At 33.5% G+C, this 26,316-nt stretch overlaps 1 protein-coding gene across 4 annotated transcripts in view; it reads left to right on the top strand.

Annotated features, from left to right (window-relative positions):
* Positions 1–26,316, top strand: part of Ints6 (integrator complex subunit 6) — a 77,233-nt gene that overhangs the window by 38,959 nt on the left and 11,958 nt on the right. For 3 of the 4 annotated variants that reach the window (XM_074043452.1, XM_074043450.1, XM_020166470.2), the window contains 7 exons: positions 12,317–12,500; positions 17,226–17,351; positions 18,818–18,972; positions 22,194–22,346; positions 22,466–22,598; positions 23,669–23,763; positions 25,730–25,840. In XM_074043452.1, the coding sequence (XP_073899553.1) occupies positions 12,317–12,500; positions 17,226–17,351; positions 18,818–18,972; positions 22,194–22,346; positions 22,466–22,598; positions 23,669–23,763; positions 25,730–25,840 (957 nt within the window). The remainder of the gene's footprint in view (positions 1–12,316; positions 12,501–17,225; positions 17,352–18,817; positions 18,973–22,193; positions 22,347–22,465; positions 22,599–23,668; positions 23,764–25,729; positions 25,841–26,316) is intronic. The other variant, XM_074043453.1, reaches the window with a different exon arrangement.

Raw genomic sequence — 26,316 nt, 5'->3', positions numbered from 1 at the left:
GAATGGAAAATGAATGAATGACATCTTCTAGAAGGTTCAAAAGGAATAGAGTAAGTTTGAAAACTTACCAAAGTTATGTATACTTGAATACTAAGAAAGTATTTGAAGTTTTTTGTTTGTTTGTTTTAAACATTTAAAATAAGCTGCTTTCAGGCTTTTATCTTTGGCCACTGTTTCTTACAAGCTTCTTTGAGTGCTATCATATACGTACATGGCTTTGTTATTGATAGGCTAATAACACACAAAGTCTACAGCTGTTTTCTTCATTTCAGTCCCATCTAGTCAACTGTGCACTAGATATTTCTACTTGGATCTTTTAAAAGGTACCTCAAACTTGACATATCCAAATCAGAACTTGTAATAAATCTTCTTTGTGGGGATAGTATTTGCCTAGTTGCCCCTTTTTGTTGTTTTTAAGATAGGGTCTCATTATGTAGCCCAGGCTGGCTTCAAACTCACAGTCTTAACTGTTACTCTTTTTTTTTTTTTGCGGTACTAGGGTTTGAACTCAGGTGCTCTACCATTTGAGTCATTCTGCCAGCCCTTAACTGACATTCTTGACTTCTTCTTAGTCTTGTTTGCTTTTACTTACCTAATAACTTCTGAATACATGTCCTTTTTTTAAATTGCATTTTTTAGTCAAATTAATTGTACAAATAAATTTAAAAATTAAGTCATATAATTTTATCACCTAAGCTTGACATTCTGAAATGAGTATTACAATGAGGGTGAAGGGAGTACTTCAGCTGCAGAATGTGTGCTTAGTATGGCCATGCCCTAGTTATTACAAGAAACAGATACATATCTTTTCCTTACTTTGAGTTTCTGTTTTTAGAAATCATGCTTTTATTGCTTACATTTTCTTTTGTGGTTATTATTGGTTGATATTTTCTACCATATAACATGAAGAATTAACTTTCTTATCCTTTCCTTCACCCATCTTCCCATTGTTATATAATAATTTATAACTTCAACATGGTATTTTTCTTTTGCAGTTCTGTGGATATTTGGAAAGCCCTTTCAATTTTGGAACCCATATTCTTTGTTTCAGAAGTATTATTTCTTTGACAGTTTCCTCTCTCAACGTCTCTTGTTTCTTTTTATCCCTTTTTACTTTATATTTTAGTTTTTTGATATATATTCATTGTATTTTAATTTACTTTTGATCCTTCATTATATTTAAAAAATTTGTTTTCTCTTACCTCTGTCTATCTCTGTTTTTCTTTCTGGGAGTTTTCCTTAACTGAGTCGATAAAGTACTTTGATTTTGCTGTGGTTTGTATGCTTTTTTTTTTGGTAGTGTGGGGTTTGAACTTGCTGGGCAGCGCTACTACTTGAGCCACTCTGCCAGCCACTTTTTTGTGTTGAACATTTTTAAGATAACAATCTCATGAAGTATTTGCTCGGGCTGATTTTGAACCATAATCCTCCTAATCCAAGTAGCCAGGGTTACAGATGTGAGCCACTGGTGCCTGGCTGTAGACTTTTTAATTGAGGTGAAATTCATATAACAAAATCAATCTTTTCTTTGTGGTACTGGGATTTGAACTCAGACTGTTGCACTTGCTAGGCAAGTGCTCTATCACTTGAGCCATGCCTCTAGCTCTTTTTACTTTAGTTTTTCAGCTAGGGATTTGGGGACCAGCCTTGGACCTCAGTCCTCCTATTGTATGCTCAAAATTAGTCATTTTATTTAATTTTTTTTTATTTTAGCAGTGCTGGGGTTTGAACTCAGGGCCCCCCACTTGGTAGACAAGCACCCTGCCAAGAGAGCCACAATTTTCTGCTCATTTTATTAGATAAGGTCTTACTTTTTGCCTGAGACCTTGATCATCCTACTTAGGCCTCCCATGTGGCTGGGATCACAAGTGTGTACCACCACTCCCAGCTTCTTTGTTGAAACGGAGTCTTGCTAATATTTTGTGCAGGCTGGTCTCTAATCATGATCTTCCCTATTCCTATTCTCTAGCTAGGCATGCCATTGCACCTGGCATCTTCTGTGTGTGTGTGTGTGTGTGTGTGTGTATGTGTATGACTGGGGATCAAACCCAGAGCCTCCTGCATGCTAAGCATTCCTGCCCTTAACACAGTGGCACAGTGCCTTTTTTTTTCTGCAACAAAAACAAATTGACAAGTATCTAGTTGAATCTTCCAGGATTCTGAAAAGCTTCTGGTAATGTAGATTTTATTTTATTTATTTATTTTTTAGGGTATTGGTTTAGCTGCTGTGATTGGAACAAAAATAATAGTGGCTTAAAAAGATAGAAGGCCTTTCCTCTCACTTTGAGACACAACTGGTAGTGTAGTAGGATGGTTTTGCTATGGTCTAGATGGTCCCAGCTTCCTTCTATTTTGTGGCTGTCTTTGCTTTTTTCTGAATGGTTGATGTTGGTTTTACAACACACCCTGCAACTAGATTTCACCCATGGGAAAGTAGTAAAGACTGGAGGCAGGTAGCTTCCTAATATGCTTAGTAAGTACTAAAATTTATATATGACAGTTCCTGTCAGAAGTCCATTATCTAGAACTTGGCCACACTAAACTACAAGGCAGTGAGAAAACTGTGGTCTGTGCATGGATCACTTAGAGTCCAACTGAAATTGGAGTTTTGATTAGGAGAAGGAAGTCTGGGGTTAAGGAGTGATCACTGTTGAGTTGGCATTGTTTCTAGGCCTTTTCAGTGGACAGAGCTAGGAAATCCTTTTTTTCTAAAAGAGAAAAAAATAGTGTATGAATTCATATTCATCCTTTGCAAATTTAAGGGTAGGCATTTAAAATGTACTGGTTCAAGAAAGAATTTATGTTGTAAAGACAAAGTTTTGATTACTGGCTCTGCAAGTAATTAGAGATCTAACCTTATTCTCTCTTGTTATAAGTTTCAGTGTCTTCTATAAAATGGTTATAATGATGACATCTTATGATTGTATGATTAAATGAGATAAAGGCTCAAGAAATGTCAGGGATTTATTTTCAATCATATACAAACATGAGAGACTCCTAATTCTTACAGGACTTGACAGGTTTTCTTTGAAGATAACACTTGTACCATCAGTTAAGATTGAGTTTTAAGTGGGACAGAGATTTAGTTTGAATAGCTATCTGGAAGAAGTTACCAAGGGCTATGATCTGCATTATTGAAGCCTAAACATAAGATTCTATTGTTGTAAATCTTGAAATCAGTTAATTTAAGATTTCAACCTTGGTTTTCTTTTTCAAAATTGTCTATTGTAGGTCTTTTACACTTATATGTAGGTTTAGAATCAGGCTTGCTAATTTTTATTAGGAAGCCTTCTGTTGTTTTGATTGAAATCTATTAAAATAAGTTGGGAAAACTGACACTCTATTACTTTTCTGATCTATGAGCACTGCATATCTCTCCGATTTTCTGTTTTTCATTTTCTCAGTATTCATAGTTTTCAGTGTATGAGTTTTACACTTGTCCTAATTAGACTTTTTACTTTTTGATTATTACTAGTAGATAGATATGTAATTGATTTTGGGCGGGGTGGGGGTTGATTTTGTATCCTGTGACCTTCCTAAATTTAGTAGCTTTTTGAGATTCCTTGGAAATTTTTACACACAAAACACATTTGATGCTGGGTCTGTTGGCTGAGGTACCTTGCTTCTCTTTCCTATGGCTTCTGTTTTTCCATCATTTAGTAGTTTAGTTGAAGCTTCTTTACATGGTGACCCATTTCCACAGGGGTGAAAAGTGAGCTGCAAGGCCTAGTGAGACTTAGGAGCAGAACACTTCTGCCACACTGCAGTCTACTATAACAACCCAAAAAAGATCTACTTTTATGACTTACTATGAGTTGTTCCATGGAGTGAGGGGACTGGGAAATGACTAGATGAAAAAATTTACAATTATTTCTGTATATTTTCTCTAAATTTGACCTAATAGGCTGCTTCATGTTTTCTCTCACATGCTGTCTTTTCTTGACATCTATTTTTCTATCTCCCCTTACTAAAATCCTACCCATTTGTAAAGACTTAAAGGTTTCCTTAAGAGTCTTTAATCTTTCTCTTCCTTTGCTGTTTATTCTCCAGCAGTGTTGGAATTTAGTTTTACCCCAAGTGTTGTTGTTGTTGTTATTTTGTGCCTCATGTCTTTGATCATGATCTTTACTCTACATTGGCCTCTAACTTACATGAGGGTGGGTCTAGATTCTTAGTAAATTTTTCATTCTTTAAGCTTGCTTATATGCTACTTTACCTGGGAAATCTTCCCTAGTTCTTCTCCAAATAGTTAGTTGTTCTTTTGTACTTTATGCATACTTTCACTGTTGCACGTTTTACAATTACTACATGTTCCTGAAGATAGAAAATTAATAGTGTAATGTGTTATAATGTTTCATTTATGCAAATTATAGCTTGATTTATGATCTCTATTTTTTAAAAGATCTCATATGATAGCAGTTAAAGTTTTTATATTTATAATGACCTAATTTTTTCTTCGGTACTGTGCTAAGTTCATTGGTACTAGGACAGTGCAGTAAACTATAAAGAAAAACCACAATTTGCTATATGAGGTAAGAAAAAATTAATATATGGTTAAGTTCTTTGTATTCTTAATAAAGCAAGAATTCTGTTATGTTCCGTATCTGCCTTGGTGTAAGTATGTCCATGTATAAATTTTTCATTGTTGATCTGGATGGAATAACTGCTAAGACACCTCCGTGTGGATTATTTGTATCTGTACCCTATGTTCCATGTGTCAGGCAGTTTTGCAATTCATGACTTTGTTTTCTCTATGTCTGGGCACATACAAACCAGTAAACATAGGGAGAGAATAACACCGATAACTCTTCATGTAGATAAGATTCTTTGGATCTGTGACTATCACATATACTATGCAAAAAGTGTATATTCATAAATGTGTGAGTATTGGTGTGGAGTGAGCACAGTTCTTTTTGGGAGGAGTCTTGAGAGGTTCCTATGCTCAGATTACAACCCTCACTTTGCCCCTCTTATTCTTGTACATTGCTTTGACCATAGAAGCAGGACCTTACTTATTCTTTCTTTTGGCATCTACTATAGGGAGACAGACAAGAATTGGATCCTCTTCCTTGCCCTCTTCCAAACTAGCAGGATAGGCAGCCAAGTTAATAGGTCATTGAAACTTAAGTGGGAAGTACTATTCTGAAGGGTCATAGTATTTCAATTAACTTTGCTAATAAAACCAGTTGGTAGAACATGCAAGGTGAAGGGGAAATCACCTAATTGTTGGTATAGAACAACCCTTACTCATGGTGGACTGTGATGTGATCCTCATCTAGAAGCCAGTTGTATGCTAGGGATATTTGTTCATATTCCTGAATTAAAGACGTCTTAAAAATAAATTTCCTTTTATATTCTTTTACTGTTTGCTAACTAATGCTTATCCCCCCCCCCCACACCATCCTTTCTTTTCTGCTGTTCAAAAAATCCTGCTTACCTGGAATTTTATAATAATTTTCCTTTAAAAAGTGAACAAGCTAAAACATTATGTTTAGTTTTGTGTATTTGACTTATTACAATAGTACCAAGCATATGATAGTTGCCTCATAAATAACTAACTGAAATTGAGCTTTTAGTTTAATTTTAGCAGAGTCACAAATAATTAAGGTCTGAATCCTCATCAAATAAATATAAGACAATCGAAGAGGAAATTATACTTTCACAAATACATAAAAGTTTGAACATGCAACTTAATTCTGCCATTTTTTTAGACTGTAAGAATATGTATGTGTGTATACATATATATATATGTGTGTATATATATATATTTTTTTTTTGTAAGAAGTTTGTGAAAGAAAGGGTAGTATGGTAACCAAAAGAGAGAAAGAAAAATAGAATAATCTTCTAAGTTTAAGTTAGACTTACATTTTCTTTTCAGTCAGCTACCAATATAATTATAGAAGATATCTGACGTGGTGATATCACTAAAATTAATCATTTAAAATAACAATGTAGAAAACCTTGTGTCCAAGGTTTTATACTTACAACTTGTAAGTATAAACAATAATTTTTTTGCTTATTAGTTCGTTAGTCTGAAGCTTGCCAAATATAATTTTATGAAGACCCTAATAAAGGCCATTAATATGATTATGGGACAATTACTATATTATTGAATCACACATGATTTAGCTAATTCTTAAAATTTAAAGTTCTTAGCTGTTCTAAATTACATAACAGTGGTTGCTTGTGAGTATTCTACAAACAGTTGTTTCCTACATACAGTCTTATATTACATTTCATCCTTAAAATTAGAATAATAGTATCTACCCTGTTTGCTTATTATAAGTATTAAGTATGAAGCTCATAAAATGGTGCTCAAAATATGCTAAGTTTTTATTATCATTGTTATTACCCATGTATTGGGAATTGGAAGAGGGAAGAAAAAGTATATTGTTACTCCTTTTCATTGGATAAAAGAGTAAGTGGGGGAAAGTATAGGACTGTGTTATCAAAACTATGTACCTAAAGTGTATAGAAAATGTATTAATTAGTGACTTAAAATCAGTACGCAGATTAATTTAGAAATCAATTTAAAGAAGTTTTAAAATTTTTACAAATTTATTGTTTTGTCCAGTTAATAAAATTGGGTTTTTATATTAACAGCCCAACATTCAGTTTCTTAAATTGCATGTTATGTTTGCAATACTGTTTAGGTTGCAACCTAACCAGTTATATACTGGTTTAAGAACATAGAATCAGGAATCATACTACCTTGGCTTAATTTCTATCTCCCCATCTCTTATTATCTGTGTACCTTCTGAAAAGCTACTAAAGCACTTCTGTACTTCCGTTTTTATCATTTGTGGATGGGGATTATTATAGTGCCTGTTTCATTTGTTTATTTTGTGGATTTAAATGAATTAATTTAGAACAATATCTAGTATCTAATAGCTACCTCAAAAACAGTATTGTTGTTATTTTAATGGGTGTTTTATTACTGCAGTGCTGGACATTTAACCCAGGACTTCGTGCATGCTAAGCATGCACTGTACTACCAAACTATGCATCTCTGGCCCAATGTCTAATTATTTTGAGCATCATAGTTTAGTTATATTTGAATATTCTTACACTAAAGTTTCTTGAGTATAAGTTTCAAAAAATACCTTTTATAAAATATTTTCTTGTCAAGTGTCCAACAATAAAAATCCAGCTAAATACCTTGAGAACTAGTACTGGGATTTTCACTTTTCTTCTTTCTGTTTGTTGGCCTAGCTTTAAACATATCTATGAAACAGATTCCTTAAGGAACATGGTCCCTCTTCTCAGAGCTTTCTTTATACTGGGACCATATTTTATTATTCATCTTAAGACCCCAGAACATAAACGTGCTGAGTACTTGGTAGGTACATAAAAAGTGGTGAGAGAATGTGTATATAATTCTCATGAAGTAGTCTACCCTCTTGAAGTACATTTTAATAGCTGGTCAAGTAGAAATCTTTTCAGGGTGCTTACAAATATCGGAGCTTTGGTTTTAGCAATTATATTTAACCTACCTCTTACTGAGTTAAGGCATATATAGTTTTCTTCGGTTTTATATGAAATAATGACATTATAAAAGAAGTGTGAATAACTACTTGAATGAATAATTTACTAGTTTTTGATAATTAATCTCCTTACTAATATGTTTCAGTATCATGAATAAGAATAAGTAATATAAACTTTTTGCCATATTTACCTAATTTCTTTTCGGCTTGGGATTTAAAAAAATTCATTAGATGGAACAGAACATTGCAGATAAGCGTGTAGTCTCTTTGTTCCCCTATGATATGTAATTTTCCTCCTTCTTTCCCTTCCTAGGAGCCACAATTGTGAATTTGGTGGATCGTTTTCTAGTACACATTTTCTTTTACTATTTATATATGTTATATATATTAAACATAAAGAAAATGACACAAATAATATTTACCTTTAATCGTATATAGAGATCCTATTCATTCATATCATTTTCCATGTTGCCTTTTTTTTTTTTTTAATCTGACATTGGTTTTGACTCCTAGACTTACACTTGTCTTAAGAAACAGACTTAAGAAAGTGATGATGTTCCAGTGCAGTAAAGAAAGTATGGTCTTTTCAATAACTGTGCTGTGTGAATTAGATAATCACCTGGGGGGGGCAGTATCTTTACCCCTATCTCTTATAATATACCAAATTAAATTCCAGGTGTATTTCAGGTTTAATTGTAAGTGAGAAAATAATAAAGCTTTTAGAAGAAAGCATCTTTATGATCTTTGAGGACCTGCAAGCACCATTTTACACACATACACACATACCCCAAAATGACTAAGATGAAAGAAAACAGCTAGTACTAAGTATTAGTGAAAGAGAAATGAAGTAAGCAAGTCCTCTTGTTTACTGCTAGTGGGACTACAACCATTTAGGAAAAATATTTGGCAGTTTTCTTTTACCCTGGGATCTCTTTACATTGCCCAGGCTGACCTCAAATTTGGGGTCCTCCTGCCTCAGCCTTCCAAGTTCTGGGATTATAGGAATGTTCCACTGTGCCCAGCTTTTGGCAGTTTTCTGATAAAAGTAAATATATCCATATCCCATGACTGAGCAATACATATGTGTAACATAAAGACATACTAATTATTTCATAACTGTGCTATTTTTTTAATAATATACCCAAATAACCCAAATGCCTCTTAACACAAAAAGGATAGATTATGTTATAGTCATATGCAAACACAATATTGCAATAGAAATGATCAACAGTTAATGTAATACTATGTGTGAATCTTAACCCTATAATATTGATGAAAGAAGCCGTAAAACCAAGGTACAATACTGTAATTCCATTTATTTTAAGTTCAACGTCAAGCAAAACAACACTTGGGCAAGAGTAGTGACTGAAGGGGAGGTGTAAGTTAGGTCATACAAGTGCATTCAACTTGTGAAAATTCATCAGACTACGTCTTTTATGTATATATACTTCCCACAAAATATTGTATTGAAATCTATTCTTGTTGAGCTTAGATTTAGTTTACCCATTTCATCTATGATAGATGAACAGAGCAGTGTATTTTATTGATGCCCTTATTGGGCTTGTGGTTTGTTGTCCAGTTTTCCTCTTTCAAATAATGCTGTAGTCATTTTTTTTTTTTTGTGGTGGTTCTGGGCTTTAACCCCAGGGTCTTGTGTATGCTAAGTGCATACTCCACCACTGACTGCACCCCCTTTATGTTCTTTTACATGCTTTTTGTGAAAATATGAGCGTTTCCTTTAGGAGGTGGCATTCTTGCATTCTAGTATATGCTTATCTTGACCTCTGCCAGCTGATTTCAAAATGTCTTCCAAATGGTTGTTTATTTATAGTCTCACCAGGAGTATTGGAGTATTTTCATTGCTCTGTATTCTTATCATTACTTGATAATAACAGACTTTAAAAATTTTTGCCAATCCTATGGGTATAAAGGGTATCTCATTGATACTTAATTTGTATTATAACTAGTGTATTTGAACAGTTTCCCTCATGTTATAGGCAACATGTATTTACTCTTGGGGATTTACTCAGTTTTCACTTTTAGGAGGTATCTGTTCTTGCAATTTTCTAGCAATTATTTTATTTATATATAAATCAAAGTTTTCTTTGATTCTCAAAGCATGTATTCAAGAAGACTTCTCCCCTTTGTGATTTTAAGATGTTATAAGAATTTTAGCTATAAATTTTAGATTTGGAGTAATTCAGTCTTACTAAGGTTATTTTTTCTTCAGATTTTCTTCTTCTTTTTCCTGTTTCTGTTTACTAGCTGTTACTTCTTCCTGTTTTAGTAATACATTGCTCCCCTGCCCATGGATGGCAATAAGGGGTGGGGAAAATAAGTAGAAAAATGAGTAAAAAAAAAAAAATGACAAATTTTATAAAATTGAAGTAGCTGTGTATAATACTTGGAAATATTCTTGTAATTCTGTTGGCATTTTTTTAATTTGAAGTACCTTTTATGAACATTGTACAACCAAAGGCTAATTATTTCATTGAATATTATCTGTTGGAGATGCTACTCATTACATAATTAGTGTACATTGTAGTCCGTGCAGTCTCTCTTCTCCTCTGAAATCTTCAAGCAGTTCCACCCCTCCATTACCCTACAAAGCAACTGTATTAACAGTTGAATGTCTCTTTAGCTGGTGACATTGGTGCTTTGATATTTCTGTGACTTTAGAAAGTGACACAGCAATTGGTAGTTGTGTTTCCTAAATTGAAAGGTGGTTGAGGTTGGTCTGGGGTAAAAGGAGATGATGTGAAGAGTGCTTCTCATTTATCTTCTGGCAAGGTGCAGTAGCAGAAGCTAGGCCTGGAGTTCCTGAGCTGTTTACAAGTGTCACACACAGCTCTTGAGGTTAGGGAAACTTCCTCAAAGAATATTCTGGCTCACTTTTTTTTCAGCATTCCTTATTGCCTCTGTCTTCTGCCTTGTAGGACCAGTGCTAGAGAACGAATGAATAATTCCCGTTCATGGTCACAAAGTCTTGCCTGATCTTGATAAAGGAGACTTGTAGCATATTCTCTTGGCATGAATCTTCGGGAGAGAGGCCCAGCATAGCACAACTTGACTAGGAACTCTCTTCCTAGAATAGAGTTTGATTTAAAATTTTTTTTTAAGGGTTTGATGTAAGTCAGTGAAGACATTTGAGTCTCAAACCGGTGTAGTATGACTTACATCCCCAGCTTATCAAGTTCAGAAATCTCTGTAGGCAATTTAGAAAGACTATAAAGCAATAGTTAGATATTGCTTTATGAAGAAATTACTATAAACTCTGGCTGGTAATTTAAAAGGCTGTTCTATGTTAAAAAAAAGCCTCCAATATTTGTAGAAAGAAGTCCTTGAGTGTGTTAATCCTGTACTTTTACCATTTTTCATTATTTAAGTGATAATTTTTGTTTTCCAAGCATCATACCATTAATGCACTTAACATTTTTATTTTTAATAATTCCAGTAATATATATTTCATGTTCTCTGATTGTCGTAATTTTGTCTCAATGCTTCCACTCTCTACCCTTGGCTTTTTCATGCCATTGATTTATTGGAGAATCATTCTATGTCCTGGTTTTGACTTACGGCTCTGTGGTGTTGAATTTGATCCTTTACCCTCAGAATTCCCTGTAAAACTGGTGGTTAGAGTTAAAGCCTTGATATGATCAGTCAAGATTTTCTTTCCTTCTCTTTCATTTTCCTCTTTCTTTTTCCCTCCCTTTCCCCTTCTTCTTTCCCTCCCTCTTTTTGATGTTACAGAATTCACATTGCATTCATCATAAGAAATGTACTGTCTGTAGCTTCAGTGACACTAATATGTGTGAATCCTGTTGGTACATAGATGTCCATCAAAACCACTTTAAAGCTTTTTAAGATTCTTAAGAATCTTAACTGATTTAGCAGTTACCTTCTTAAAAGCATACACACACACACACACACACACACACACACACACCCACACCCACACCCCCACACACACCCCCACACCCACACCCGTAAGTCCTTTTACATTTACTCAGATGTGATACAAATCATTACTTTAAAGCTTGGCCCTGTGGCTCAAGCTTATAATCCCTGCTACTTGGGAGGATTGCAGTTCAAGTTCAGCTTGGACAAAAAGTTGGCCAGTGACCGGGTGTGGTGGCCTGCACCTGTTATTCTAGCTGTGCTGGAAGTACATATAGAGGATTGTCCTGGGCATAAAGTGAAATCTTATCTCAGAAATGCAAAAAGGGTTGGTGAAGTGGCCCAAGTGGTAGGGCACCTTCCTAGCAAGTGCAAGGCTCTGAGTTTGAACCTTAGTACCACCAAAAAAAAGAATTACTACTTTAATATATTTAACATGTAATTATTGACAAAACATATTTTCATGCAAGTGATGTCTTATATAAAATGAAATATATTTAAATGAAATGTATTTAAAATTAATAAGAACTGTGGAGATCCTTGAACCTGCTGTTGTGTTATAGGAAAAGTATGACATGGACCAATAGGTCAAATCATTTTCTCTTTGAGACCTATGTGTAAATACACACACACACACACAATAGGAATAATAAGATACCTGTTACCTTGTTGTTTTAATGGTTAAATGATTTATTTGGAAGCATTTCGGCACCTGGTAATTACTTGAATGTAAATCTGAAATGCATTACAATAATGCAGATTTTGTTCTTTTGATTCAAGTCTTCAGAGTACATGAAAAAGTTTTTATTTTTGAATTTGTTTTTAGAGTAGTAGGAGGAGACTCAGTACAGTTTTAATATATGTTTTTGAAGTGACTTAAAAAAATAGTGTCAAAAAAACTTATATTGATTGATTGTTTTTTCCATTTCTTTCAGCTCCATTTACCTCTTAATTCTCCTTTGCCTGGAAGTGAATTGACCAAGGAACCTTTTCGTTGGGATCAGAGACTCTTTGCATTAGTGTTGCGGTTGCCTGGCACCATGTCAGTAGAATCAGAACAGTTGACAGGTGTGCCTTTAGATGACTCTGCAATCACACCAATGTGTGAAGTGACAGGTGGTAAGTTTTTTGTTGGCCGCAATTCAGTGATTTAAAGCAGAGTTTTTCTGGATATGTTAAAATGTACATTTCAAAAATTCCATGTTTGATTTTGTTTAACAAGTTAACATTAGGAATTAATAGATACAAGGTTTTAAAATTATACTCACTGCTAATCTATGATCTCGATTTGAGATGCGGTTTACACTGCACCTCATAGTGAATGGTAATATCCTATCTATAAAGCTCAATGATTTAGAAATGCTGTACCATTATTTTCTGTAAACAATGTTTGAGAAATATTTTGTTATCCATTTGATGGGGTGTGCCTGGTTGTATTTTCCAAAAGCAAGGAGATGGGAAAATAGGTTAGAGGAAACAGATACTGAGGTTTTATCCAACTTACGTATCACTTATCAAATCAGGTAGCCTTCCTGTTTAGTGAATATTACTGAGTATCTTAAACAGCATACATATTAAACTCAAGATAATCTATAATGTGGAATTGGATTAATAGGTGGATTGATTTCATATACATATGCATTGAGTTGTCTACTATATACCAAGTGTGATTTCCATGCTTTAGGGGTTCACTAATGAGTAAGACATATGTTTGGGTTTTGCTTTCATGGAGCATTTTAATTCTTACCTAAGGAATTTGATATTAAAGTATTTAAATCTGCTACACTACTATTTCACCTATGCAAGAGGCCTCCAGCATATCTCCAGACACAGTTGGTGCTCTAGTCAGTGTTTGGTACAGCCTAGCAGTATAAGTTAAGAGAAAATACTGCAAGTTCTAATTAATATTTTAGGTGCTTTTCTTATAAAATTCTATGGGTTTTGGAAATCTGCAAAATCTTCAGGAAAAGGAAGAGCCTTTTATATATAGGTATTTGAAGTGAATAAGTTAAGGAAATTATTCACATTTTAAATGTTCTCATTTTATAGAAATACTCTGAATTGTTGTAATGCCTTTATAATTTAGTTCACAAAAGAAAGAAGGTACATGTATACTTTTTTTCAGTGATGGCCTGTCATCTAAATTTGAAAATTTATTACCAACAATTGTTATACATGTATAATAATGTTTAGTGTGGTAGTCCTGATGGTTTCTGTGGTAGGCTCCACATTTATATTCATGAAATTTTTCAGCTTTTTTCTTGAAATTTTTGGTTTTCAGCTTTGAACTGATGTACTTGTTAAAATTCTCATTTTTTAAAAAACATAAACTCTTAAGGTTTTTTACTTGAGAGTGTCACATTGGGAATTTCTTACTGTGAATTACTTAGTCTGAACTTAGAATTATGATGAAGGTACGGGACTACATGTACTATAACTTTTGTCTTCCAGGATCAGGAGTATTCAGAGTATGAAATGAAGTGAGTGGTACATATCAGAAAGGGCCTGAAAAACCTTGAGATATGTTATAGTAGTTGGTTTCTTTGCCTTTGGGCAGTAATGTACTAAAGTTACTTTGTTTATTTTTTGAAAGGAACGTCTCAGAGGAGAAGATTCCAAAGTCACCAAGAAATCTTAGTCAAGAAATTAGGAAATTCTCCCTAAATATACTTCTTGAGTCCCTCCTATTTTAGTTCTTCATTTCCCCTTTTCCATGCTCTTGCTAGCAGTGATGGGACGCTACCCACATGCCACTCACCTTTTCATATAGCTGAATAATGCATGTTCACTGAGGGAAAATTGGAAAGAAATTGACCTATATTGACAAAATAGTCAGTATGTTGTTATATTTTATGTATGTTTTTAAAAATGTGCAATTGTCATTGTAAAGCATTTTTCTTTTTGTTATTATGTAATTAATGAGTGCCAGCTCTATACCACATAACTGTTCTAGATCCTGGGAGTGCATCAAGAACAGTAGGCAGAAAGCTGTATTTTTGGACTGGGCAATAGATAATAATTGTGTAAAGTAATTATTTTAGGAAGTGCTGCCTACTATAAAGAGGAAAAATTAGAGTTAGGGAGTAGATAGTGACTTTAGGCTAAGAATGAGTATTTTTAGGTAAGTTTTCTTCTAAGGAGGCAACATTTGAACAGAGATCTGGAAAATGGAATCAACCACAGGAAGATCTAGAAAGAGGGAAGTAGGGAAGGGGCATGCGGTATCTATTAGTAGGAGCAATAAGAAGGCTGATGTGACTAGAGCTTACAAAGAGAAGAGTAGAGAGTAACAGCTAGGTTTAGAAAGGTAGAAAGGAGCCAAATATTGACTAGCCTTTAGGTCATAATAAATATTTTTTATTTCACAAGTGTGATGAGAAGCCATTAGAAAGGTTTGTTTTGTTTTGGTTTTTTAAATAGGGTATAGCATCTGATTTCTATTAAAAGATCATTTCAGCTTTTAGATGAGAATATAATGTAGAGTGTCAAGAATAGTAAGAGATGCTAGTACTTTGGTATAGAGTGCTAAATTTGAAGGTGGTAAAAGATAGTCTTATGCAAAGAAAAATGAAGGATGATTCCCAGATGATCCAGGGAGTAGCAGGCCTGAGGGGGAGGTACAGCGGTGATAGCAAATTAAAAAGTGTCTTGTAGACATGTTGGTGAAAATATCAGGGATAAAGGCATTTTATAACAGTTATTTAAACTTTTCTAGATTAAATAAATTTAACTTTGTTAGCCTCTGGGAGGACTGTTACCTAAGTTAGAAGTGTTCTTTTTTCTTTATTTTAGTAAGATACTAATACTGACTTCACACTTAACTGTAGTTAGTTTGACTTTGTTTTGTGGGCTATATGTAACCAAAAGTGAGCTACCTTCTTGATTTGAGGACTGTGTTTATTAACTTTTTCTCTAATTTTCATAAAAATCTTTGTTCATACTAAAATCATAACTGGTTTACATGTAATGCTCTAATTGATTAATTAATGGCACAGCTTAGGGGAGTAGAAACAATTGCCATAGTTTCATACACACCTGTAATCAGAGCTAATCAAGAGGTAGAGATCTGAAGGATTGAAATTTGAGTTCAGCCCAGGCAAAAAGTTAGCAAGACCCCATCTTGATCAATAAGCCAGGCATGGTGACACCTATTTGTCATCCCAGCTATGCTGAAGGCCACAGGTGGGAGGATTACCATTTAGGCTAGTGCTAGGCCAAAAAAAAAAAAGTGAGACCATACCTGAAAAGTAAACTAAAACAAAAAAGGACTGGGGATGTAACCAAAGTTGTAGCTCACCTGCCTAGCAAGTGGGAGGCCCTGAGTTCAAAGCCTAGTACTATCAAAAAAAAAAAAAAGATTATAAGTTTAGAACAGTGCTGGGCATATAGATACTCAGTCATTGGTGTAGGTATTTTTTATTATGATCATAATTGTTTGTGATAACACTTGTTTTTCTAAGCTGACTTTGAGGATTTGAATTACTACTGCCTAACATTCTTTTTTCTGAGTAGCCTTTACAAATTACATTAGGTATAACTTGATATAGGTAATTTGATTTGTTAAATATGATTTAGCCTTTGTTCTGAAATAATTGGTTGAATTTTTGTAAGAGTAGGACTTCATAATTATGCTTATTACAAATGACATTGCATGATGTTTGGTTGAAGATTACTAGCTGTCAAGGTTTTTAGAGTTTCATTTGGATGGGCAATGTATAATAGGAATATTCAGGTTCCGTATATAATTACAAGTTGCCTACTAGCCACATTAAAAAGAAACAGATGAAATTAATGTAATAATATTTTATTTAAATCAGTATATCCAAAATATTATGCCAATGTGAAATTGATACTTAAAAGTTACTAAATGAGGTAATTTATATTTTTTCATATTAAGTCTACAAAATCAGGTGTATAGTTTACACTTACCATACACTTCAGGTTGGATTAGCCATATTGCAGATTAGCTATATTGCAAGATCTCAATAGTATATGTGGCTAGTGTTTATATCAGACCACAAAGATCTTGATATTCTTGTTGAAAATCTGTTTAATCTGTGTATGGTGGTATACACCTGTAATCCCAGCTGTAGGGAGACTGAGGCAGGAGGATCAGAAGTTCGAAGCTAGCCTGGGCTGCATAGGGAGACCTTGTTTCGGGAGAAAAAAAATCCCTATTTAAAGGTCTTTTCACTAGTAATATTTTAATTGTTAACATTTTAATGCTTCTGATCTAAAGTATTTAGATTAAAATATGCAAAAGGGTAAAAGAGGCAATTCTCAGGTATAGAAGCCAAGTCAAATTCAGAAAAATACATCTTGCCATCTACATATTAAAACACAACTATTTAAAATATGCAGTAACTGCCAACATGTCAATTAAATGATTACTAAGTATTTGCTATGTGGTTAGCATTAAGTCTTAGGGACATAATACTTTGGTCAAGCAGGAATAAGATTTTGGGAGAATTGGTACTAGATGTTTTATTGTGTTAAATTTAAATTATATTGGTTAATAGTTGGAAATAGTGCTTTATAGATAGATAGAATATGTGATTTTTTTTTTCCATTGTGATTTGTTCTGATCAAGGTTTCTATGTTTCAGCTACCAATAGTTAAAAAAAATTACATACTCACAAAATGGAATTGTTGGTTGGAAAAAATTTTTGTTCATTCTTTTTAAGATTATGAAATGTCAACCTTTACCACTGAATTTCTATTAATTAGTGTTGTTAGAAACCCCACTATAGTTCTTGCTAAAGGTAGGACTTCTTAAAAACTAACTAGTTTACTTTATTCTTTTTTTTCTTTTCTTTTTTTTTTTTTTTTTTTTTTTTATCTTAGGCCGTTCATACTCTGTATGTTCTCCAAGAATGCTTAATCAGTGTCTGGAGTCCTTGGTGCAGAAAGTACAAAGTGGGGTGGTAATAAACTTTGAGAAAGCAGGACCAGATCCTTCCCCTGTAGAAGGTATTATTGTACTTTTCTTATAGACATTCTAAACTTGCTTTATCAATTATTGAAATAGAACTGAAAATTTTCTATAAATTGGCCTTAAGATCAGCAAGGCCAAATCTTAATAATTTGACAAAACTGCTATTGGTAAAGAAGGGAAGATAAATAGGAAAGTCAAGATAAAACTAATGGTTCAGAAGCATCACCTTTTTATTTTAATGATTGTTGATAGCCTGGCATTTTAATAAGAGTCAAATACCTTTTTAAGCATTTATAGATAAGCAAACATGTATTTTCTTTTTAGTATTATAGCATTGCCTCTCTCATATATATTTGCTTTTCTCATGTCCCTTAATTCTCAGTGTTCAACCCTAAGTATTCATTTAATTCCTTAGCTACTTTTATTCCAAGGACCAAACTGATCAGAACATAGTGCTTTGTGAGGGTCCAAAAATGAAGAACCTGCTTTTGCCATTAAGCTTGGTTCTTTTAAAATTCTAGCTCAGTTCCAACTGGTTCTATTACCAGATTTCTGATCATTAATTATTTGCAGTAGTCAGTGTGTCTGAGGAACTATACTAGAACCCTTTTCGTTGTACAATATACTTTAAGAATTAGTCATTACTGATACTTGGCAGAGATGATCTTGTAGCGGGGATAAGTGGAAGAAGAGAAAGGTCACAGAGGTGAAGGAATGGGTACATTCAGAAGGTATGTTAGGGAAGGAGCAGAAGATGATAAGACAAAACTATCATTCTGTGGTTTTAAAAAAATCAAAGTTTAAAAATTAATTGTTAGATTGTATTAATCTTAAAATTATTTTAATGCTTGGCTTAGGCTTAGACCCTTAATAAATATTTTCTGAATTATTGAAGAGAATTGCTAGAGTTGCTGTTTTGCTAGAATTATTTTGGATTAAAGATAAGTGCTTTGGATCTAGATTTACATATTAAAGGTTTTTTTGGTTGTTGTTAGGTGCTAGGAATTGAACCCAGGGTCTTGTACATGCTAGGCAAGCACTCTGCACTGAGCTATAGCCCCAGCCTAAGAAATACTTAATTAGCAACACTTAAATAGTATTTATTGTATACCTGGCACTGTTTTTGACACTGGGGATATGATGATGAAGAAAGCAAACTGGGTGCTTGCTCTTACCTAATCTGGAGTGAAAGTATATCATTCATTAAACAGATAAAAGAATGTTTTGTATGTTCTGTTTGGGCAAGCAAAGGATGCTGTGGGACCTTCTTTCAAATGGTGGACTCATAGTTGAAATTTACAGACATTACTGTCTAGTGAGTTATAGTCTAATCTAAGTGTTAAGCTATTACAATATTCTGCCATTTAAGAAAAAAGAGCATAAAGAAATGAAGAAGTATTAGAATATTTTTATTAAGTTAAGCAGTAATGGATATAATTTAACTTTCTGTGTTTTTCCCCTAATGATACATGCTTTCTTTGTCTTAATTTCTTTGCTATAGATGGGCAGCCAGATATATCAAGGCCTTTTGGATCTCAGCCTTGGCATAGCTGTCACAAACTCATATATGTCAGACCAAATCCTAAAACTGGGGTTCCTATAGGCCATTGGCCTGTTCCAGAATCTTTCTGGCCAGATCAAAATTCTCCAACACTAGTAAGTATCAAAGGGACTGTGGCTATGTAATAGTAAACATTTAGTTGCCTTTCATATTAGTTTTTAAGTACTATTGTTAGTTAAAGGTATGGCTTGTTGTAGGAATTAGACAGGTGTTTAAAGTGCTGTGATAAGCTATTACTTGCATTACTGTATTGTTCGTTATAAAGCAATAGAACAAAGGCATCTGTTTCCTTTAAATACAATGTTGTGGTTACATTTTCATTATTGGCATCTGGATGCAGAATCATAAATGAAGTAAGATTTCCTGTTTTGGACTTTTACATATAATATAGCATGAAGATTTGTCTCCAAGATTCAGTTTGAAATTTAAATGAAGGCTTGATTCCGATAGTCTCAGAAATTCATATTGACTTGCATGGTTTCAGTTTTATTCAGTGTGTAGCCTTGAGGTTTAAAGAAGAAAAGATATTCTGGTCTTATGTACAAGAATTATTTTTAGGAACAGGGAGGCTTGTTGAATGATGGTGCATTATCAGTTCATTATATGGTTTTTATAATAATAGGATAAGTTCATACACAATAATATCAGTCTTGTTAGTGTACTTTTTTTTTTTTCAGTTTCATTTTTTCTTTTCTTTCTCTAACATCTTGAGGACACCAAGGGATATTCTGTAGGAGAACACTACAGTCGTTTTTTGTGTAAAGGCAGAGGATAGAAGTTGTATTTCAGAGATTCACTATGCAGTCTTTAGTAATGTTTCTTACAACTGCCATTTATGAGTTAAACTGAACTTTTTTGAAACCCTTAGTACTTAAGGCTTGTTTTTGGGAGGGGGGCGGTGGAAGGAATTTTACTTCTTTTTCCTTTTTTCTTTTTGTAGATAGGGTCTTGAGCCATAGCTCAGGGTGACCTCAAACTCACTATGTAGCTCAGGCTGTCCTTAAACTCAGTCTCCCTGTCTCAGCTTTCCAAGTGCTGGGTTTTGTAGGTGCGTCATCATGCCCACCTTCCTTTTGTACTTTAAACCTGTATCGGGCTTTCAGGATTATTTTTACTTAAGAGTCTATACGAGCTCTGTAAATTGGAGTCTATTAGTAAAAGTATTTATTCACAAGGACTTGATAAAATTAAAATTTGATAATTCTCTTTGAGGTATCTTGAGCTTTATTTCTTTTTACGGTTATTCAGTGTTTTAGTCTGCCCTTAGAGAAGCTTCCGATTTCTTTGGCATTTTTACTTTCATTTCTGAAGCTCTTCCAACTATTACCATGCGTACTTTTGTGAAATATTATCTTGGTTATTTTACTGTATTTATTGTTCATTTTACTGTATTTAATGCCTACAGCAGTACAAGTGGAACTTGTTAGGTCTTAATGGGAAAGAAACCAAAATTAATGTCATGAGCCTTACGTATTAATATTGCTTTGGTGGTCTCTGCAAATTGTTGCAGCCATTTCCATGTAGAATTTTAATTGGAAGAAGAAATAGAATGAGAAAAAAAGTATGGAAGTAGAAAAAAGGTATATTTAGAGAAGTGACAGGTAGTAGCTGAGATGTTCTACATATATGTGGGACATTGGAAATACTATTAATAAATCAGACTGTTCATGATTTTAAATGCAAGGTTAAGGAGTATGAGCTTTTTTATAGTGCAGTTCAGAGTACAATTGAAGATGCATTTAATAGAGTGCCACTTTAGGAAAATAATTTGGTGTTTGTTAGCTGCAGCAGAATTAGAAGAGGTAAGTTTTGTTGGAAGACAGGTAGATTATCTATAGGACGATTGATATGGTTCACTTCAGATTTACTAAGAGTTTGAACTTAAGGTGAGAGAAGAGAAAAATCAGAAAGATAACATTGGAAAGAACTGGTAAAATTTAGTAATAGGCATATTAGAGAGGAAATGAATAAGTTATAACTGCTTCAATCAACTAGTGTTACTGAAATTCAGTGTGATTTATTAGAAAATGTATCTGAATTTGAGATCATAGCTGTGTTTCTTTGTTTAATTATCTTCTGTAGGCCTCAGTTTCCCATCTTCATAGGATTATTTTGGGGATTAAATAAAATACATATAAAAATTTATTTTCCAAGTTCTAGAGGATTTTCGCTCTAGTTTCCTCTTAGAAAAGACAAAAAAATTGTCTAACTATCACCTGAAAGATTGAAAACAGACTATCAGAATTATTTTCTAAGCCTTCATTTAAACTTCAAATATTTGGATAAAATATTTTCATCCAAAAATAAATGTTTCAACAAGCCATGTATCAGATGCAGCCAGGCACAGGAACATACAATTATGAAGACTGTACCTATCCTACATTACTATTCTATGGGCAGGTCAGGCATGTACACATCATAGACTACAGTGTGTTAACTGTGATGGGGGGTGCCAAATCAATTAGGGTTGACATGTGAAATATAGGCTATGAAATAGGATGACCTACAGGTAGTCAGCATAGCTTAGCACAGATCTGCAAATCATGGTGGAGGAAAGGCAGATATATCTGGTCCCACACTGTAGATTTGGGAGCAGCTAGGCTGTAAGTAGTATCTGAGGACAATAGAGTGTTTTGTGTCTGTGAAACCTCAAACTAATTCCCTAAATCTCATATTTTCTTCACAGTTGGTGAGGTAACATACCTTTATTTTTAAAATACTGTGCTTTTTATATCTGTAGGACAGAAATCTCCAAAGTAGGCTATGTATACTACAGGGATAACCAAAACAATTCATTGGGAAGTAGGGAAAGAAACATTAGAACTTCTATTTATGCTTGGATTTTCTCCTATTACATATTTTATTATATACATCTATATTAATAACTTAAATATATGTGTCTGAGTTTAACATTCAAAAACTGTTCCAGGTATATGATCAGAAGTCACTGCTCTGCATAAGAATTAAATGGCTATAAATGGGAATTTGAGATTTCTATATATTTCTTGTTTCTTGGCTATAGAAATTAATACTTAGTTTCAAAATTTTGCATTTAACTTCTGATAAATTTGATGTTAAGACCTAAAAAGATTTTCATTTTATGTGGATTTTGTAGTTTTGTCTTTTTCTTACAAATATTACATAATTTAAGCATTATATCCTTAACTGTTTTCTTTCAGCCGTATGCTGCTCTTAGTAGTAAATCAAACACATTAGCAAAACTGAAGAACTGACTATTTTCAAAGGGAAAGATATTTAAAGGTAGTTTGTTTCTGGTATTTTGGGTAAATGAAAATAAAACAACTTTCCCCTGTAGCCACCTCGTACATCTCATCCTGTAGTGAAGTTTTCCTGTACAGACTGTGAACCTATGGTTATTGACAAACTGCCTTTTGACAAATATGAGTTGGAACCTTCACCACTGACTCAATTTATTCTGGAAAGGAAATCTCCTCAAACATGTTGGCAGGTGAGCTGAAAAACTATAGTGAATAAAAAAAATATAAATGAAATGCTTCTTAAGAAGTTGAATTTGAATCACTGGTTTGCATAACAGTCTTTGAAATTTTAACCACTCCTTTTTAACAGGTATATGTAAGCAATAGTGCAAAGTATAGTGAACTTGGTTATCCCTTTGGTTACTTGAAAGCTAGTACAGCACTGAACTGTGTCAACTTATTTGTGATGCCTTACAATTATCCAGTCCTCCTTCCCCTTTTAGGTAAGTTGTTTTGTCATGTTCTTTTTTGCTCAGCCTATATAAAAATTCTCCTAAGGGCAAACTTTGGGAATGTACCTTTGTAATTTTTCTTGTATTTTGAAAATAATGAAATGCTTTCAATATTTTAAAATATTAGGCCTACTTAAGAAAGTTTTACAACAAACTTACTTATGAATTGAATGTCTGTTGAAACACCTCTGTTCTAGAAACTAATAAAAGTATATTTTACAATTTTTAATTAAATATTCAATTTTTCTATAAGTAAAGATTTCTTACATAGTTAGGATTCATAATGCAGGCTTTCTATTTGGTGCATAAAACATTTGGTACAGCATGCCATATTCACAAAATTTGAGTGCATTTTTAAAGATTTTGTCTAACTTTATATTTATTTGGCAACTTTTTTTTTTAAACAAAGGAATTTGTTTCAAAATGTAATGAGAAAGCCTAAAGTGTTCCAAAGCGTAATGAGAAAGTTAGTTTCTAGGTACAATCTGGCTGTCGTTTTTTCCTCCAGTACTGGGATTTGTACTCAGGGCCTATACCTTGAGCCACTTCACCAGCCTATTTGTGTGTGTGTGTGTGTGTAAGATGGGTTTTCTCAAGATAGGGTCTCGTGAACTATTTGCCCAGGCTGGCTTCGAAGTGCAATCTTCCTGATCTCTGCCTCTTAAGTAGCTAGGAGTATAGGTATGAGCCACCAGCACCCTGCTCTTGGCTGTCGTCTTTTAAGTATACTATTAGAGTACATTTCCTCCATGAAATCCATCAGATTTAAAAGTTAGTCAAAATATTAGTTGGTATATTTTAATGGAAGATTGTATATTGTGCAGTTTCTTCATTATTACATGTAATTTTTAGACTATGATTGGTACCTTTTCACGTTTAAAATGGTATTACAAGTAGGAAACACTAAAACTAGAAACTTTATTCCTTTTAATTTTGTGAAAAACCTAATGGCTGATGTTACTGTCAAATAAAAAAGCAGGCTTCAAAGCTGAATTTCTTAGATATGATTTTGTGTGTGAAAACAGTATGTGACAGTAGTTGTTCACAATATATATTTCTAGATGACTTGTTCAAAGTGCATAAAGCAAAACCAACACTGAAATGGAGACAGTCATTTGAAAGTTATTTGAAGACCATGCCACCCTACTATCTTGGGGTAAGAATATTATTGTTTAAACAGATTTCTTTTCCTCCATTATTGGGGGGACAAACCCAGGGATTTATGCTTCCAGGCAAGAACTCTACCATTGAGCTACATACCTAGTCTACAAGAAATTTTATTCTATAGTTTATTATAGATATTTTAAACTTTTATTTATTGCTATTACAGATTTAACAGCATGAAAATCGAGTGTTCAAATGACTAATACAGTGCCATGATAAAAGATAGGTTTCGGTGATTTATAGAATAATGTTGATTACCACAGTAACATTTACATATTGCTTACCCTAAACCATGTACTGTCCTAAACACTGTATGTGTGTTAATATTGTTTAATTTGTATAGTCACCCTATTAGGTAGAAATAATTTTTGTGCCTAGTTCACTAATAAGGAAAGGCCCTAAAAGTAAGTGATTTGGAGGAATGAGTTGTGCTGGTATTTAATCTGGCTTTGAAAGCAGTACAACTTTATAAAATGTGATCTTTTAACTACTTTTTTAAATGCCAATTTTATGATTATTTCTCTTTAAGGGCAAAAGATAGTTCTTGTTGCATTATTTTCCAAATCTCCAGAAATAACGTTTTTCCATGAATAAGTATATATTCCCACAGAATCATAAGTTTTTATATAACTTAATTATTTCTAAACTTATGGTAGGTTAGACCAGTAACATTTTATTAAATACATTTATTTATTTGTAAAAAATAACTTCTTAACAAAAAGCCATATTAAAACCACTTTTAAGTACTACTTTTGCTTAAAAAATTTTTTTTTTGAAATGGTGGGGATTGAACCTAGGGACTTGTATATATTAGGTAAGTGTGCTAGCACTGAGGTATATCCCCAACCCCTATTTCCGCTTTTGATGCAGGAAGATTCCATATAGCATTTGACTGTAACTAATCTTTCTAAGTGATCCCTAATATCATCAGAAGATTTGGTTTCTTGAGCTTTGGAAATCCTAACATTGTATTGTTATAAGGATAGATATTGAATGTCTAGCATGCATTATCTGCCATGCGAAAAGGAAGAAGCACTTTGATTAAGAAATGGAACATATTTGACTTAAAAATGCGTCATAACCCCTAGGACTTAGCCAGAGCTGCATGGGCATTGAATATCACAGTTGGGATTGGATTCCAGGTGACACCAGTGCTTATACACTCTCTAACATGTCAATAGTTACCTGTCTCTTTCTGGCTGTGTCTCTTTCACATATGCTAGACACTTCTGCTAGTTATATTTTTTATTGCACAAAGTGGTTCCCAACTCCTCACAACTGAGAGTTTTTTCACTATACTACATCCATTGTAAATATTAGACTGTTCTTTTTCTCCTGCTTATTTTTTCTTCAGAGCTTGTTTGCATTTTAAGTTCAGCTAATGGTAATAATAGTAAACATTAAAATCCATTGAATGCCAGATGCTTTCATAAGTGATTATGTGTATTGACCCATGTAGTCCCATGACAGTCCTACAAGGGTAGGGACTGTTATTATCCCTATTTTACAAGTGAGAAACTAAGTCACAGAGAAGCTATATAACTTGGTCCTGGGCCACATAGCTAGTGAGTGATGGAGCCACAATCTAGCCAGCTACCCAAGGTAGAAATCGTTTATTTTCTTTCAATGTCCTTTTCACTTACTACCCAAGTTTTACCAGATTGTGGCCTATAATGTGTCTAATATTTCTTCCAAATGAACATCTGCCAGTGGTACTGGGAAGTCCAAGATTTCACTCTTCTTGCCTTGTAGAATATTATTATGGCCTCTAGTCGCTTTTAACAATTTCAAATTGCTTTTCATGCCATTGACATTTTACTGAAATACCAGTATGATTATATTACATTTTTTGAGGAAAAGAAGGGGAAGTTTTGGGGGGGGGGAGGGTTTAAAACAGTATATTCATGGAGCTTAAACAAGCTTACATTTGAATGTTATTTCCTTTGTTTTTCCTATAGCCCTTGAAGAAAGCCGTTAGAATGATGGGAGCACCTAACCTAATAGCAGACAGTATGGAGTATGGACTCAGTTACAGTGTCATTTCATACCTCAAAAAGTTGAGTCAACAGGTAATGTCAAAAATAGATGTGAGCCATTAAAAGTTTTTGAATGGTTTTAGCTAATTTCTTCAGGTTTTGAAACCTGCAGTTTTTTTTTTTTCAAAATGGAAGTATTTTGTGAAGTATTTGTAAAAACACTGAATTTTGTTATTCTGACCATAAACCACATTAATAGTGATCATCAAGCACTATGCAGTTTTGCTCTGCTAAATTATTGATATCCTATGTAGTACATTTTTTTTTTTTAGTACTTTTCACATCTGTCTTAACTACTAATTGAAATGCAGTTTTGGGAAAAATCACAATATTGATACTGACTTTCCAGTGAAGAGTTGTATTGCTATTTGCCATATCCATGAATGTATAGTTTTGTGATAATAGTGATGTCGTCAAGCAAATATTGATGAGTTTTTTTTCCCCTAATTTTGAATTGGGAGTATAGTTTTATTTATGAACCATTTATACTTCTTGATTTAAGTAAAATG

The sequence above is a fragment of the Castor canadensis genome, chromosome 10, assembly GCF_047511655.1.
Source record: "Castor canadensis chromosome 10, mCasCan1.hap1v2, whole genome shotgun sequence".
Lineage (NCBI taxonomy): Eukaryota > Metazoa > Chordata > Mammalia > Rodentia > Castoridae > Castor > Castor canadensis.
The sequence above is the reverse complement of the archived record's forward strand: the minus strand, read 5'-3'. Positions and strand labels throughout refer to the sequence as shown.